This window comes from Lampetra fluviatilis, chromosome 36, assembly GCF_964198595.1.
Source record: "Lampetra fluviatilis chromosome 36, kcLamFluv1.1, whole genome shotgun sequence".
In the NCBI taxonomy this organism is placed as follows: domain Eukaryota; kingdom Metazoa; phylum Chordata; class Hyperoartia; order Petromyzontiformes; family Petromyzontidae; genus Lampetra; species Lampetra fluviatilis.
The window spans coordinates 11,624,699-11,638,831 of NC_136310.1; the positions used below are offsets into that span (position 1 = coordinate 11,624,699).

Sequence of the window (14,133 nt, forward strand, 5' to 3'; positions counted from 1 at the left end):
TTTATAAGACACACACTATATATACACACAAACCAAATGCAAGAAACACCCCCATTGTTTAGCCATATAGATAATAGCGGCCAATGCGTAGAGAGCACTTATTAAGGTCCAGGGCCACATCACACGAGGGGGTGGTGTGGCCAGGGAAGACAAAAGACAAAGGTCCCCCGTATAGCCTGTAACAGACTGTTGGTGCAAGTGCTGTTAAGCGAGCACCGACGAAGGCCAACATGGCACATGGGGGGGTGGGTGGTCAACACCGAGTGGTGATGTTTACACACCAGGTACTCATTTGAAGCTGAGTTAACCTAGGGGAGGCCCAGGACTGGTTCAGATAATCTTCACTGATGTTGGTGGCCGTCAGCGGGAACCGAACCTGGGTCTCGAGGTTCGTAGCGCAGCGCAATAACCGCTACACTACCGCTCCCCACACACACACACACTCGTAACCTCAAAGGAACGAGTACACATACACACACACGGTCTGTTGTGTCTCTTATAATCACCTGCATCTCACTAAGTGAGAGTTGTGACCTGGACAATCTGAGGGATGACATCCCCTGCACTCAGTGCATTGGAACCTTGATGAGCCACCATCCATTACACCGGCATTGACACTTTGACTGCTTTGACACACACACGAGCGCACGCGTGCGTGCGTGTGCGTGCGCTCGTGTAAGTGCGCACCTACAAACATAAAGATTCTGCCAAGTACCACCCACCGCACCGCGTAGAGCACTAACAGATTGCTGAGGCAGCTGCCATTAGCGAGCACCTATGAAGGCCATGCACAGCAAATAACGTTTAAATGTGATTCGGTTCACGGCACTCGGCAAAATGTGTTCGAGGGTTGCCAGTGGCCCCGTGGGTGCAGAGGCCGGAAACCTCGTCTAGCCAACAACCTCCAAGCAGCCTGCACCACTCTCCGAAACCTTGTGTCTCCCCAGTGCACGGATTCTTTCACACCGCACCAGGTGCGCATTTCAAATTTGAGACTGAGTCGACCTATGAGAAGCCCCAGGACTGGTTCAGATATTTTGTAACTGATGTTGACCCGTCAGCAGAAACAGAACGAGTGCACTAACCCCTGCACCGTTCATCCACACCGTTCATCTACACCACACACACACTCACATATATACATACATAGACCGCCCCCCCCCCCCCCCCGTATAGCCTTAACAGACTGTTGGGGCAAGTGCTGTTAGTGAGCAACTACGAAGGCCGAGGCGGTGGGTGGCCAGCACCATGCCCAGCCGCCTTTGTCTCCCCAGTGGCAATGTTTTTACGCACCGCACCAGGTACTCATTTGAGGCGGAATCGACCTAGAGGAGGCCCAGGACCGATTCAGATAATCATTACTGGTGTTGACCGTGAGCGAGAATCGTACTTGGGCCGCCGGATTTATAGCGTGGTGTGCTAAACGTTGCACGAACGCGTCCCATAAAATATATACACATACAAAGACCCCCCTCCGTATAGCCTTAACAGACTGTAGGGGCAAGTGCTATTAGCGAGCAGCACCTATGAAGGCCGACACGGCACACGAGGGGCTGGGTGCCCAGCACCACGCGCGGCCGCCTTTGTCTCCCCAGTGGCGATGTTTACACACCGTACCAGGTACTCATTTGAGGTTGAGCCGACACACGTACACACACACAAACTCGCACACGCATATCCACTCGGACACCTGCACACGAATATGACGGTAGTTTCACTGTTGTTTTTGTTGTTGTTGCAATGTTATTTGGTTCACGGCGTTCCGCAAAATGTGCGCGAGGGATGTCTGTAGCCCGCAGGTTGCAGAGAAGCCGGGAACCCCTTCCCCTCTCGCCTACACCCCTCCAAGCTAGCAAAGGGACACGGCCACACACGGCCACATCATTCACACTGAGCAACCAGTCGAACCCGGCTCGGTTGTAACCCAGAGATCACAGTTCGTCTCGGCTGCCCACTCCCCCCCCTCGCCCCCCCACAACCCCCCCCCCGTCCCCCCCTCCGTCCCCTCAACCCACCCGGCGCCGTGTGATTTATTCGGTAATCTCCGAGACGTATCGGTGCCTCTGCAGCCAGTTTTTCCATCTCGTTACTGCCCGAGCGTCACCATCGGTTCTCAATTCTCGATTAGTTTTTTTTTGTTTTCGTCCGAGACGACGGACAGCGAGCCTGAGACTAAGATGATGGGAAGTAGGGAAGATGGATCTTGAACAGAGAACTTCTAGAATGAAGAGGTGTGGGGGGGAGGAAGAATATAGGGAGCAATTGGGACAAAATTAGGAAAGACAGATGGATATGGTGTCGCCAAAACATATCCCGGAACGGCGTTCAGGATTGTTCTGACTGAAATTAACGACTGATTATCATAACACATCCTCTCCCTCCTGTCTCTGCCCGCGTGCCGCCCCGTGTCTCATCTCCCACATGGCCACCGCACGGCCGTGTAAAACTTCCATCAATAAAGCCGCCGCCGCTGCCACGGGCACCGTGAATGATTCAGCGGAGCAAGGCGAAGCGCTTCAGACAATGACTGCAGTCACAACCTCCACACGTCACAGTGATTTTACTCGCTCGCGCCATTGCTCGCTCGTTCACTCATTCAACGGAACACAGTCTGTGTCGCACACTTTTGGACACCTATTGTCTCTTTACATTATTAGTACACTAGCCACCCTATATCTAGTCGATGTTTCTGTAGCTTAATTTTGCAATTGTGCTGCGATCAGTCGAATATATTCTGTAATTTTTGCCAAAAATAACGATAGTTATATAAAAGTAAACATCAAATAAATACAGCAATGAAAAGGACAACAATGCTTCATGGCTATACGGTTATTTGAATATTCTTAGGTTTTTTCGGTAAAGTCACGTAGGTAAAAACATTAAAAAGTAAAATAAAATAAAAATCACGACGTTTCGGAGGCAACACAAGCTTCCGTCTTCAGGTGGTACCGTCACAGCCACGACAGCTGTATCAAGTAAATGAGAGATTGCAGGAGTTACCACTGCGTGTGTGATACAGCTGTCGTGGCTGTGACGGTACCACCTGAAGACGGATGCTTGTGTTGCCTCCGAAACGTCGTGATTTTTTTATTTTTTTATTTTACTTTTTAATGTTTTTACCTACGTGACTTTACCGAAAAAACCTAAGAATATGAATCATTGCAGTCACGAAAGCTTCAAATCTAGGTTATTTGAATAATTATTTTAGTGACCCGGGTCACTCTCACACACGAGTCTCATCCTGGCCTCGCGAAATCTCACCCGATTAGACAAACTTCACTTTCCTGTCGGTTTGCCTGCCCATCTGTCTGTAACATGGGGTCTAGATAACTTTGGGAAAGATGATTAAAGACAAACTAACCTCGAGTATAAAGTTACGTTACTCTCAAACGTTGTACCTGTGCCACAATGCAAGAAGGGGAGTAGAGTAACGGACGGTATCAAGAGAAAGAATGGGAAGGGGATGCCGGGATGGAAGTCCTCAGGATGGACAAAGGGGAGGGCACGGCTCAAGATATGAACCAGAGAAAAAGGAGCGCTGGGCAGGAAGGGGAGGAGGTTGAGGTAATGACCAGACCAAGATGCGAGACCGAAGTGAGCTGCACGGAGCAGTGTCCGTTGTCGTAATGGGCGGGGAAAGGGGAAAGATTCAAAGTGGGATGGGCACACACAAATCATATGATTTGTGAGAGGCTTGAGGCGATTGAGATATATACGGTATAGATGATTGAAAACAGGACACACATATCCTTGGTTCTTTCGGTAAAGTCACGTAGAAGGGAAATAATAATATATATATAATCATCATCAGGTGTGAAATCCACAGCAAGAAAATTTTCTTGCTGTGGATTTTACACCTGCGGATGATTGCTTGTGTTGCAATCGAAACGTCGTGATAATTTTATTGTTTTATATTTTTATTATTTCCCTTCTATGTGACTTTACCGAAAGAACCAAGAATATGAATCCCTGCAGTCACGAAAGCTTTAAATCAAAACAGGACACACGTTCATCAAATGCGAGCCCAAACCCCAGAGACACAACGTGCCAGGGGTTTGCATCACCCATAGGCTGTGCTGCTCCCAGATAAAGGGGCAAGCACGCTTCTCCTTCAGTGCTGCATTCAAGGGGGGAGATTTAAGTGCCTTGTATACCGGGCCACAGATCTCCCCATGGGCTCTCACCTGGCGAAGTAAAGGTATGTCTGTTAAACTTCTCTTGCACCACAAGTAGTCAACTGCGCTAATCGAAGGTGATGTGCTGAGGAGGCAGGTTGTACCCAGGTCTCCCCATGGGCTCTCACCTGGCGAAGTAAAGGTGGTGTGTGCTCGCTAGGCATGTTGTGACACATCGATCCACCATCCAAAATAGACTCTGACCGTTCACAACACACGATTACAACTACGACGAATTGGCACGTTCTGTTCACGTGACAACCCTTACTAGATAGCTGTGTCGGGTGGTGGCGGGTTTTAACGACACATTCATACATTTACGCGATCTAACCCAAAAACCTCTATTATGGCCACACATCTTGGAAGAGCTGGGAGTTACCTACACTTCACCCTACCACACGCGACCTGCTGATCGAACGCCTGCCGTGGACTCATCTACACACTGCTGGGTGGACAGAGCGTGGAGGGATTTGATCAACTAGGCCCCCAGTTGTTTCAACTGCCGCGCTCGAACCTGCAAAGCACCGGATTATTATGCTAACCATTACACCACCGCCGCGGTAGGTTTCCCTGTAACTGTGTAGGTATTAAACCGGGGTGGTAAACCTGGCCCAGCGGTAACACGTTTTCCGCTTGTCGCCGAGGTTTGCGGTTCGAGTGCGGCAGGCCGCCCTGGTTAACACCGTGTGGGGTATTATAGGCGTAGAAATAAAACTGCGTGCCGGCCGCTTCCCAGTGGACATCTAGAGGTCCCGCGGCGTCATTGGGAATGGGTGGGGCCACTTGTGTGCCGGCATCGCGGTCCCAAGCTTGCCGAATTTGGAAGATTACACCGCAGATTACTCCGCTGGGATCGCACGTGCGCACACACATCCACATGAGCAGCTGAAGCAACATCGCACCCCCCCTACCCTCGCGAAACTACGGCAGGCCGTGTCCACGAAACATAGCGATGGCGCCTTCCTCCGCGACAACCGCCCTGCGCTATTAAGAAAGACAGCGCCAATGCCAAAAATGAACCAAATATATTAAATTGTCAACAAGACCAAATCAAATAAAAAACGGTAATTTCCCGAACGGAAGCACGACCTGGAGTCGTGAGCTGTGATCGGACACCGCGTCTCGATCGTCACCACATGCCCAGCCACCTCCCTCCCGCACGCGCACGGCAATTGTCTTGAGTGCATTCCGGGGGCTCCTGGGTTTTCAAATAAAATTCAATCAAACGTAATAAATAAATAAATATTCCCTTCACCCACACTGGCGATCATCAGTACCACGTGGCGCAGCTACCCTACTCCGGCACACTATTGCTGAGGTTTTTTTAAACTCCCACAGATGCTGTGCAGCCTAAATATATATTTGTATGTATTTATATGTTATAATATTTCGGTTTTTCCCTGCCTCAGATGGCATGGCGTACGGAGAGGCGCATTCATCCGACACACGGGGGACACGGAGAAATTGGGACACGTGGACGATGTGAGACATGGGGACATGTGACAATGTGGGACACGGGGACATGTGACAATGTGACACATGGGGACATGTGACAATGTGGGACACGCGAACACGTGACCATCCTGGAACACACGACCTGAGACACGGGGGATACCGGGTCACGTGACGTGGGCACACAAGACATCTGACCACAAGGACACACACAGAGTTCGGTGGGACACGGGACGACACATGGGAAGAAACAGCAATCGGGACATTGCAGTGGGGAAGAAACACACTGGAAGCACACACGGTGAAGACACGGTTCATACAGAACACTCAGTGAAGGCACTGAACACACTGGCAATGCAGACACTGAGCACACAGCACCACCTTTTCACCAGCACAACTGAGCCGGGGCCGTCGCGTGCCGAGACGAGCCAGCCTGGCAACGGCTCAGGAAGCACCGGGTTTGTTTTTTTCCACTGCAGGAGCCGAGCCGTGCTGCTGAGGTCACGCGAAATGAACGCGCAACGCTCGAGCGTAATGACTGACGCAAAGTTATGACGACAAATAAAAACCTCGCTCCTTGGCCCTGCTGAGCCCCCCCGAGTCAGATTCAGAGGTCTTGCAAAGCCAGAGTTTCACGGTCGGGCTTTGCGGCAGGGCAAATGGCCAGTGGGAAACCACCCAGTACTGAGGGCCCTGGGCTGGCTTGGATCAGATGTTCCGGTAGAAAAGGTGTATTGGTGAATACACTTTACATAGGACACTTAGTGACAAAGTCACTGTCATGTACACAGGAGACTCATTGAAGACACTTACAGTGAAGACACTGTCATAGTCACAAGGGGACTCTGTAAACACAACACTTACATGTACAGAACACTCCGTGAAGAAACTCCTTACACACACTTCACACACCGCACACTCACACATTTCACACCACACCAAACCACACGTGCACGCCTCCACACCCATTACCACCTCCCCCCACCTCCTCACACGTACATGTGAATGCGCTTTTGTATGACCTGCCGGCACAGCGGGCACTGTGCCAGGCCCGGTGCGCAGGCCCCGCACGCACCGTGCCCGCACAGGAAGACGATGTCGCGGATCTGGTCCATGCACACGGGGCACGTGAGCCGGCTCTCCATGTCGCGACACCGCCGCACCAGCTCCGCCACCTCCTCCGCGCCTGCGCCGCTGCCGGCGCCGGGGTCGCCCACCACCGGCAATGCCGCCGACGGGGTGGGGGTGGAAGTGCCATCCCCGCCCCCCACCATCAGCGGTAGCCCCGACGAGGACGGCGAGAGCGACGATGACGGCGTCGGCGTCGTCTGAAGAGACGCGATGTCGAGCTCCGTGCCGTCTGCTTGGAACAGAGGACAAACGGACGGATGGACAGACGGATGGATTGGACAGTCAGACAAACGGATGGATGGGCAGATGGACGATGGGATGGATGAACCGACAAGTTACATGGACAAATGGATGGATGGGTGGATAGTCGGAAAAATGGAAACATGGACAGACAAATGGACGGATGGATAAATGGATAAACGTACGGATGGATGACCGGACGGACAGACAGTTGCATGGACAAATGGATAGAGGGACAGTGAAACAAACGAACAGATGTTCAAGATAGGCCATACCCATTCGAAAAAAAAGCTTTCCAGGACAAATGAATGCTGGATAGCATTACATAAGGTTTAGGTGTTTAAAAAACAAGTTGTATATGGCGTCGTTCGTGCCACCTGCATCTCACAAGGAACTACATTCGAGCAGGAAGGCAGCAGCCAGGCGGTGAGCCGACTATAGCAGCGGTTGCCCAAGCTCTGCAGTCCCCTATGCATCAAGATGTTCTCAAGCAATTAAGGCACATTCATACATGTGGGAGGAAACTGTAGCCATGTGAGCAAGGGGGCAACACTCTATCCCACACAGAAGGGTCACATGATGATAAGTCCGCACTTTGCCACACTGCCTTCTACTGGTATGGATACTCCTCGACGCCCACCCACGGGAAGGGAGTTGTTGTGACATTGAGCGATCCGCCAACCCTCGCTGCTTCCATAATGCCGGGTTACACGTGCACACCAGCGCGTGCGCCAATGCCGCCAACGCATACGCACGACTTTTTCCTTGCTCGTTTGAAACAAATAAACCAAACATTCTCTTTCTCGCACATTCTATTCCATTCGTGCTGCTGTCGGGCGTCGTGATCAGAGAGACGCGATGGGGAAGCTCCCACTGGGATCTCGAGCAGCGAGCAGTGCACCACCCTAAGCGGTGGAGGAGGAGCGTAGAGATGTCACCACTGACCTGATCGCAACTTCTTGACGATGGTCACTTGGCACGAAATGCATTTCTTCATCTTCACTGTGCACTCTGTAAGGGTGAGTGCGGTGGGGGGGGGAGAGCGGGAGTCAGGTTAATGTGGTAAGAACAAAGATCCCCCGTGTAGCCTTAACAGACTGGTGGAGCAAGTGCTGTTAGCGAGCACACACCCACACACAGGTGAACGAATGAGTGAGCGAGTGAGTAAACAAACAAGTGAACGAGCGAGCAAGTGAGTGAACAAATGAGAGAACACTTAATAGAGCGAGTGAATGACCGAGCGAATATGTGACTGATAACGAAGTGAGCAACCTAATTAATTCATGAAGGAGCAAGCAAGCGAGCAGGGAAGTGAAGCAGCAGGCAACAGGGAAACATCGTGAACAGACGAGTGAACAAATAAGCGAGCATATGAACAAACGAGCGGGCAAGCGAGCCAGGGGAGCAGCACGGCCTCAACCGCGATGTTGCTGCTGCCGCACCTTCGCACGCGACGCTGTGCTCGCACGGCAAGAAGCGCACCAGCGGCGCCACCTCGTTGCACACCAGGCACTCGGCGTGCTCCACCACCGCCATCGCCGCCATCGCCGCCGCCACCACAACCGTCGCCGGGGGCTGCTGGGGCGACGGCGCCACCATGGCCAGGTTGGTGACGGTGTTGATCGGGTTGGGAGGGGGCGCGCGGCGTGGGCTGGGCGCGTGGGTCCCGGCGAGACACTGCAGCGGCGGCCCCGCCGACGGCCCCGCCGAGGGCCCCACCGACGGCCCCGCACCGCCACCGGCGAGCGTGGCCTCTCGCCGAGCCTGCTGGGCCCTGTGGGAGAGAGACGAGCCGCGTAACCGTGCCAGTCGTGGTCTTTGTGTGTCTGTGTGTGTCTGTGTCTGTGTGTGCGTGTATCTGTGTGTGCGTGTGTCTGTGTGTGTGTGTGTGTCTGTGTGTGTGTGTGTCTGTGTGTGCGTGTGTCTGTGAGTCTGTGTGTGCGTGTGTATCTGTGTGTCTGTGTGTGCACGTGTGTGCGTGTGTGTCTGTGTGTCTGGGTGTGCGTGTGTCTGTATGTCTGTGTGTCTGTGTGTGTCTGTGTGTCTGTGTGTGCCTGTGTCTGTATGTCTGTGTGTCTGTGTGTGCGTGTGTCTGTATGTCTGTGTGTCTGTGTGTGCGTGTGTCTGTATGTCTGTGTGTCTGTGTCTGTGTGTGTCTGTGTGTGTCTGTGTGTGCGTGTGTCTGTGTGTCTGTGTGTGTCTGTGTGTGCGTGTGTCTGTGTGTGCGTGTGTCTGTGGGTCTGTGTGTCTGTGGGTCTGTGTGTGCGTGTGTCTGTGTGTGCGTGTGTCTGTATGTCTGTGTGTCTGTGTGCGTGTGTGCGTGTGTCTGTGTGTGCATGTGTGCGTGTGTCTGTGTGTGCGTGTATCTGTGTGTGCGTGTGTCTGTGTGTGCGTGTGTCTGTGTGTGCGTGTGTCTGTGTGTCTTTTGTGTGTGTGCCTTTTTCTTTGTGCTTAAGGCGGCCGGGCGTGGCGCTGGCCACCCACCCCCTTTGTGTGCCACAGTGCCGATCTTCATCGGTGCTGCTCGCTAACAGCACTTGCCCCTACAGCCTGTTGTCTTTGTGTGTTTCCGTGTGTCTTTGTGCTTAAAGCATCTGGGCGTGGTGCTGGCCGCCTACTTGCCCCAAAAGTATGTAAAGGCTATCTTCTTGGTTGTTTCGGTAAAGTCACGTAGAAGGGAAGTAATAAAATAATAAAAATAAAACATAATAAAATTAAACAATTCTCACGACGTTTCGGCCACAACGCAAGCAGCCGTCCTCAGGTGAAGAATGAGACACTTCAAGCTAGGAACTTACATATAAGCTGGGTTGGGGGTGGTAGAAGAGCGCCTTAACAAAAAGAATGTGCATATCAAGATGAGTTTAGCATATACATGGGAAATGCGCAGGGGGCGGGGGGGCTTCAAAGTCATACCATGCCCACGCACTATGCAGGATCAAGAGCACCAAGGGGGGGTGCAGGGATTAGCATTAACAAAGGAAAGGAATGCCAATGATATGTAGCTGCAGTAACTAAACAACACCGTAGAAAACTAAGGTATAAACTACATACAAAGACTAAAATATAAACTGCATAGCACCATCAGTATACTTACTATACTCTACAATAAGCTGAGTTACTAACAGCAAGTAATACATTACAATACTACGTCGTAAAAGTTATATAATATGCTTCCATCTAAACTTTATTCTCTTACATCAACCGAGCATATACCGTACTATATACTGCCATAGATAAACCCAACATTAAATTATATACTGTATTGCAATAAACCACATTTCAACATAACACTATGTATTATTCTACCTACCCTAATGTGTATCAAAATGGTTTATTACGTCCATCCAATGATTGCTAAGCCAGAATCCATCTTCTCGATTAAAATTGTCTCTGTGTTTGTATATGTGGATCGCCTCATGAACGAATCTCTCATGATAGCCAGGTGGCTTGCAGAGAACCTCTGTCTTGGAGAAGTCAATGTCATGTGAGCCCACTGAGTTGTAACAGTGATCTGCCACGGCTGAGGTGTTTGTCCTACCGTGTTTCAGGTCAGCTTTATGTTCACGGATGCGGTCCGAGACATGTCGTTTGGTTTGTCCAATGTAACTGCTACCACAGAGGCAACTTAGTTTGTAGACACCAGGGTGCTGTATGTCTGGAACCACATCTTTTACAGACGGTACCAGATCACGGATTTTATGTACTGTGTTGAATCGGACCTGGATCTTGTGTTTAATCAGGATTTTGGAGATCTTTTTTGTGACCCCAGCAATGTAAGGTAAGGTGATGGTCTTGAAAGGCTCCTCAACAGGATCCTTCTTGATGGTTGGAGAGATGGCTTTGCGGATTGTGTAGTCGGAGTAACCATTAGCCTTAAGAGCTTGGCGTATGTGTTTGAGTTCACTGGAAATGTGTTCATGGTCGGATATGCATTGGGCTCTATGATATAGAGTCTTGATGAGGGAATTCTTCTGGGATGGATGGTGGTGGGAATCCGGTTTTAGATAAGCGTCCGTATGGGTGGATTTCCTGTAGACAGAGTGGCTCATTGAACCATCAGGTCTCCTTTTGATTAGGACATCCAAAAATGGTAGCTTGCCATCTTTTTCGACTTCCATGGTGAATCTGATGGCTGGGTGTATGGAATTGATGTGGTCAAGAAATTGGTCTAGAGCAGGCCGGCCATGTGGCCAGATGACAAAAGTGTCGTCTACGTACCTCTTCCATAAGGTCGGGCGTAGAGTGGCAGTCTGGATGGCGTCCGTCTCAAATTTCTCCATGAAGATGTTAGCTACAACCGGAGATAGGGGGGAGCCCATTGGGGTGCCTTCAATTTGCTTGTAGAAAGTTTTATTCCAGGTGAAGTATGTATTGGTTAAGCAGTGTCTCACCAGGGGGGGTACCCCAGCATTCAGTCCCTGATGAACCAAGTCTTCAATGATTGCGATGGTGTCAGGTACAGGAACCTTGGTGAATAAGGAAACCACATCAAAACTGACAAGCAGATCGTCTGGGGACAGGGCAATCCCCTTGATTGTCGATACCAGGTCAGTAGAGTTTAGTACCGCAGAGGTGGTTTTTCCAGTGAAAGGCCGTAGGATTTCAGACAGAAAACGAGCCAATTTATAGGTGGGGGAGTTGATAGTAGAGACAATGGGACGAAGAGGTGTATCTTCTTTATGTATCTTTGGTAAGCCGTATAATCTTGGTGGCCTGGCTGCAGAAGGTTTCAACGAGAACTGTTTGGTCTGATCAAATAAAGCGGTTGAATCAGAAATGATATTGTTGGTTTTAGTGACAAGGCTGTTGGTGGGGTCTCTTTTTATTTTTGTATAGCTACCATCGTTGAGTAGTTCTTGAATTTTGTTGTTGTATTCTATTTTGTCCATGATGACAGTGGCATTGCCTTTGTCAGCTGAGAGGATGACAATGTCATCCCTCTTTTTTAATTGAGCTAATTCAAAACGCTCATCTTTGCTGATGTTGCTAGCTGGCATCTTGGCGTTTTTGAGGGTTGCAGAGATTTCGGATCTAGCTACGTCTGCAGCGATGTGACTCAAGCCCTTGAGAGCTACATCTACTCGAGCAATTATATCATTAACTCGTATGTGTCTAGGTGTGACTGCAAAGTTTAGTCCTTTAGCTAAAACGGATTTCAAACCTTCAGAAATAGGTTGCTCGAGTAGATGTAGCTCTCAAGGGCTTGAGTCACATCGCTGCAGACGTAGCTAGATCCGAAATCTCTGCAACCCTCAAAAACGCCAAGATGCCAGTTAGCAACATCAGCAAAGATGAGCGTTTTGAATTAGCTCAATTAAAAAAGAGGGATGACATTGTCATCCTCTCAGCTGACAAAGTCAATGCCACTGTCATCATGGACAAAATAGAATACAACAACAAAATTCAAGAACTACTCAACGATGGTAGCTATACAAAAATAAAAAGAGACCCCACCAACAGCCTTGTCACTAAAACCAACAATATCATTTCTGATTCAACCGCTTTATTTGATCAGACCAAACAGTTCTCGTTGAAACCTTCTGCAGCCAGGCCACCAAGATTATACGGCTTACCAAAGATACATAAAGAAGATACACCTCTTCGTCCCATTGTCTCTACTATCAACTCCCCCACCTATAAATTGGCTCGTTTTCTGTCTGAAATCCTACGACCTTTCACTGGAAAAACCACCTCTGCGGTACTAAACTCTACTGACCTGGTATCGACAATCAAGGGGATTGCCCTGTCCCCAGACGATCTGCTTGTCAGTTTTGATGTGGTTTCCTTATTCACCAAGGTTCCTGTACCTGACACCATCGCAATCATTGAAGACTTGGTTCATCAGGGACTGAATGCTGGGGTACCCCCCCTGGTGAGACACTGCTTAACCAATACATACTTCACCTGGAATAAAACTTTCTACAAGCAAATTGAAGGCACCCCAATGGGCTCCCCCCTATCTCCGGTTGTAGCTAACATCTTCATGGAGAAATTTGAGACGGACGCCATCCAGACTGCCACTCTACGCCCGACCTTATGGAAGAGGTACGTAGACGACACTTTTGTCATCTGGCCACATGGCCGGCCTGCTCTAGACCAATTTCTTGACCACATCAATTCCATACACCCAGCCATCAGATTCACCATGGAAGTCGAAAAAGATGGCAAGCTACCCTTTTTGGATGTCCTAATCAAAAGGAGACCTGATGGTTCAATGAGCCACTCTGTCTATAGGAAATCCACCCATACGGACGCTTATCTAAAACCGGATTCCCACCACCATCCATCCCAGAAGAATTCCCTCATCAAGACTCTATATCATAGAGCCCAATGCATATCCGACCATGAACACATTTCCAGTGAACTCAAACACATACGCCAAGCTCTTAAGGCTAATGGTTACTCCGACTACACAATCCGCAAAGCCATCTCTCCAACCATCAAGAAGGATCCTGTTGAGGAGCCTTTCAAGACCATCACCTTACCTTACATTGCTGGGGTCACAAAAAAGATCTCCAAAATCCTGATTAAACACAAGATCCAGGTCCGATTCAACACAGTACATAAAATCCGTGATCTGGTACCGTCTGTAAAAGATGTGGTTCCAGACATACAGCACCCTGGTGTCTACAAACTAAGTTGCCTCTGTGGTAGCAGTTACATTGGACAAACCAAACGACATGTCTCGGACCGCATCCGTGAACATAAAGCTGACCTGAAACACGGTAGGACAAACACCTCAGCCGTGGCAGATCACTGTTACAACTCAGTGGGCTCACATGACATTGACTTCTCCAAGACAGAGGTTCTCTGCAAGCCACCTGGCTATCATGAGAGATTCGTTCATGAGGCGATCCACATATACAAACACAGAGACAATTTTAATCGAGAAGATGGATTCTGGCTTAGCAATCATTGGATGGACGTAATAAACCATTTTGATACACATTAGGGTAGGTAGAATAATACATAGTGTTATGTTGAAATGTGGTTTATTGCAATACAGTATATAATTTAATGTTGGGTTTATCTATGGCAGTATATAGTACGGTATATGCTCGGTTGATGTAAGAGAATAAAGTTTAGATGGAAGCATATTATATAACTTTTACGACGTAGTATTGTAATGTAT

General features: G+C 49.6%; 1 protein-coding gene across 3 annotated transcripts in view; it reads right to left on the reverse strand.

The window, feature by feature from the left end:
- Positions 1-2,007: 2,007 nt before the first annotated feature.
- Positions 2,008-14,133, reverse strand: part of MIB2 (MIB E3 ubiquitin protein ligase 2) — a 57,803-nt gene continuing 45,677 nt past the window's right edge. For 2 of the 3 annotated variants that reach the window (XM_078873397.1, XM_078873395.1), the window contains 3 exons: positions 8,441-8,772; positions 7,944-8,009; positions 2,008-6,990 (listed from right to left, as the gene is read on the reverse strand). In XM_078873397.1, coding sequence (XP_078729523.1) covers positions 6,617-6,990; positions 7,944-8,009; positions 8,441-8,772 — 772 coding nt within the window. In that variant the 3' untranslated portion in view covers positions 2,008-6,616. The remainder of the gene's footprint in view (positions 6,991-7,943; positions 8,010-8,440; positions 8,773-14,133) is intronic. The other variant, XM_078873396.1, reaches the window with a different exon arrangement.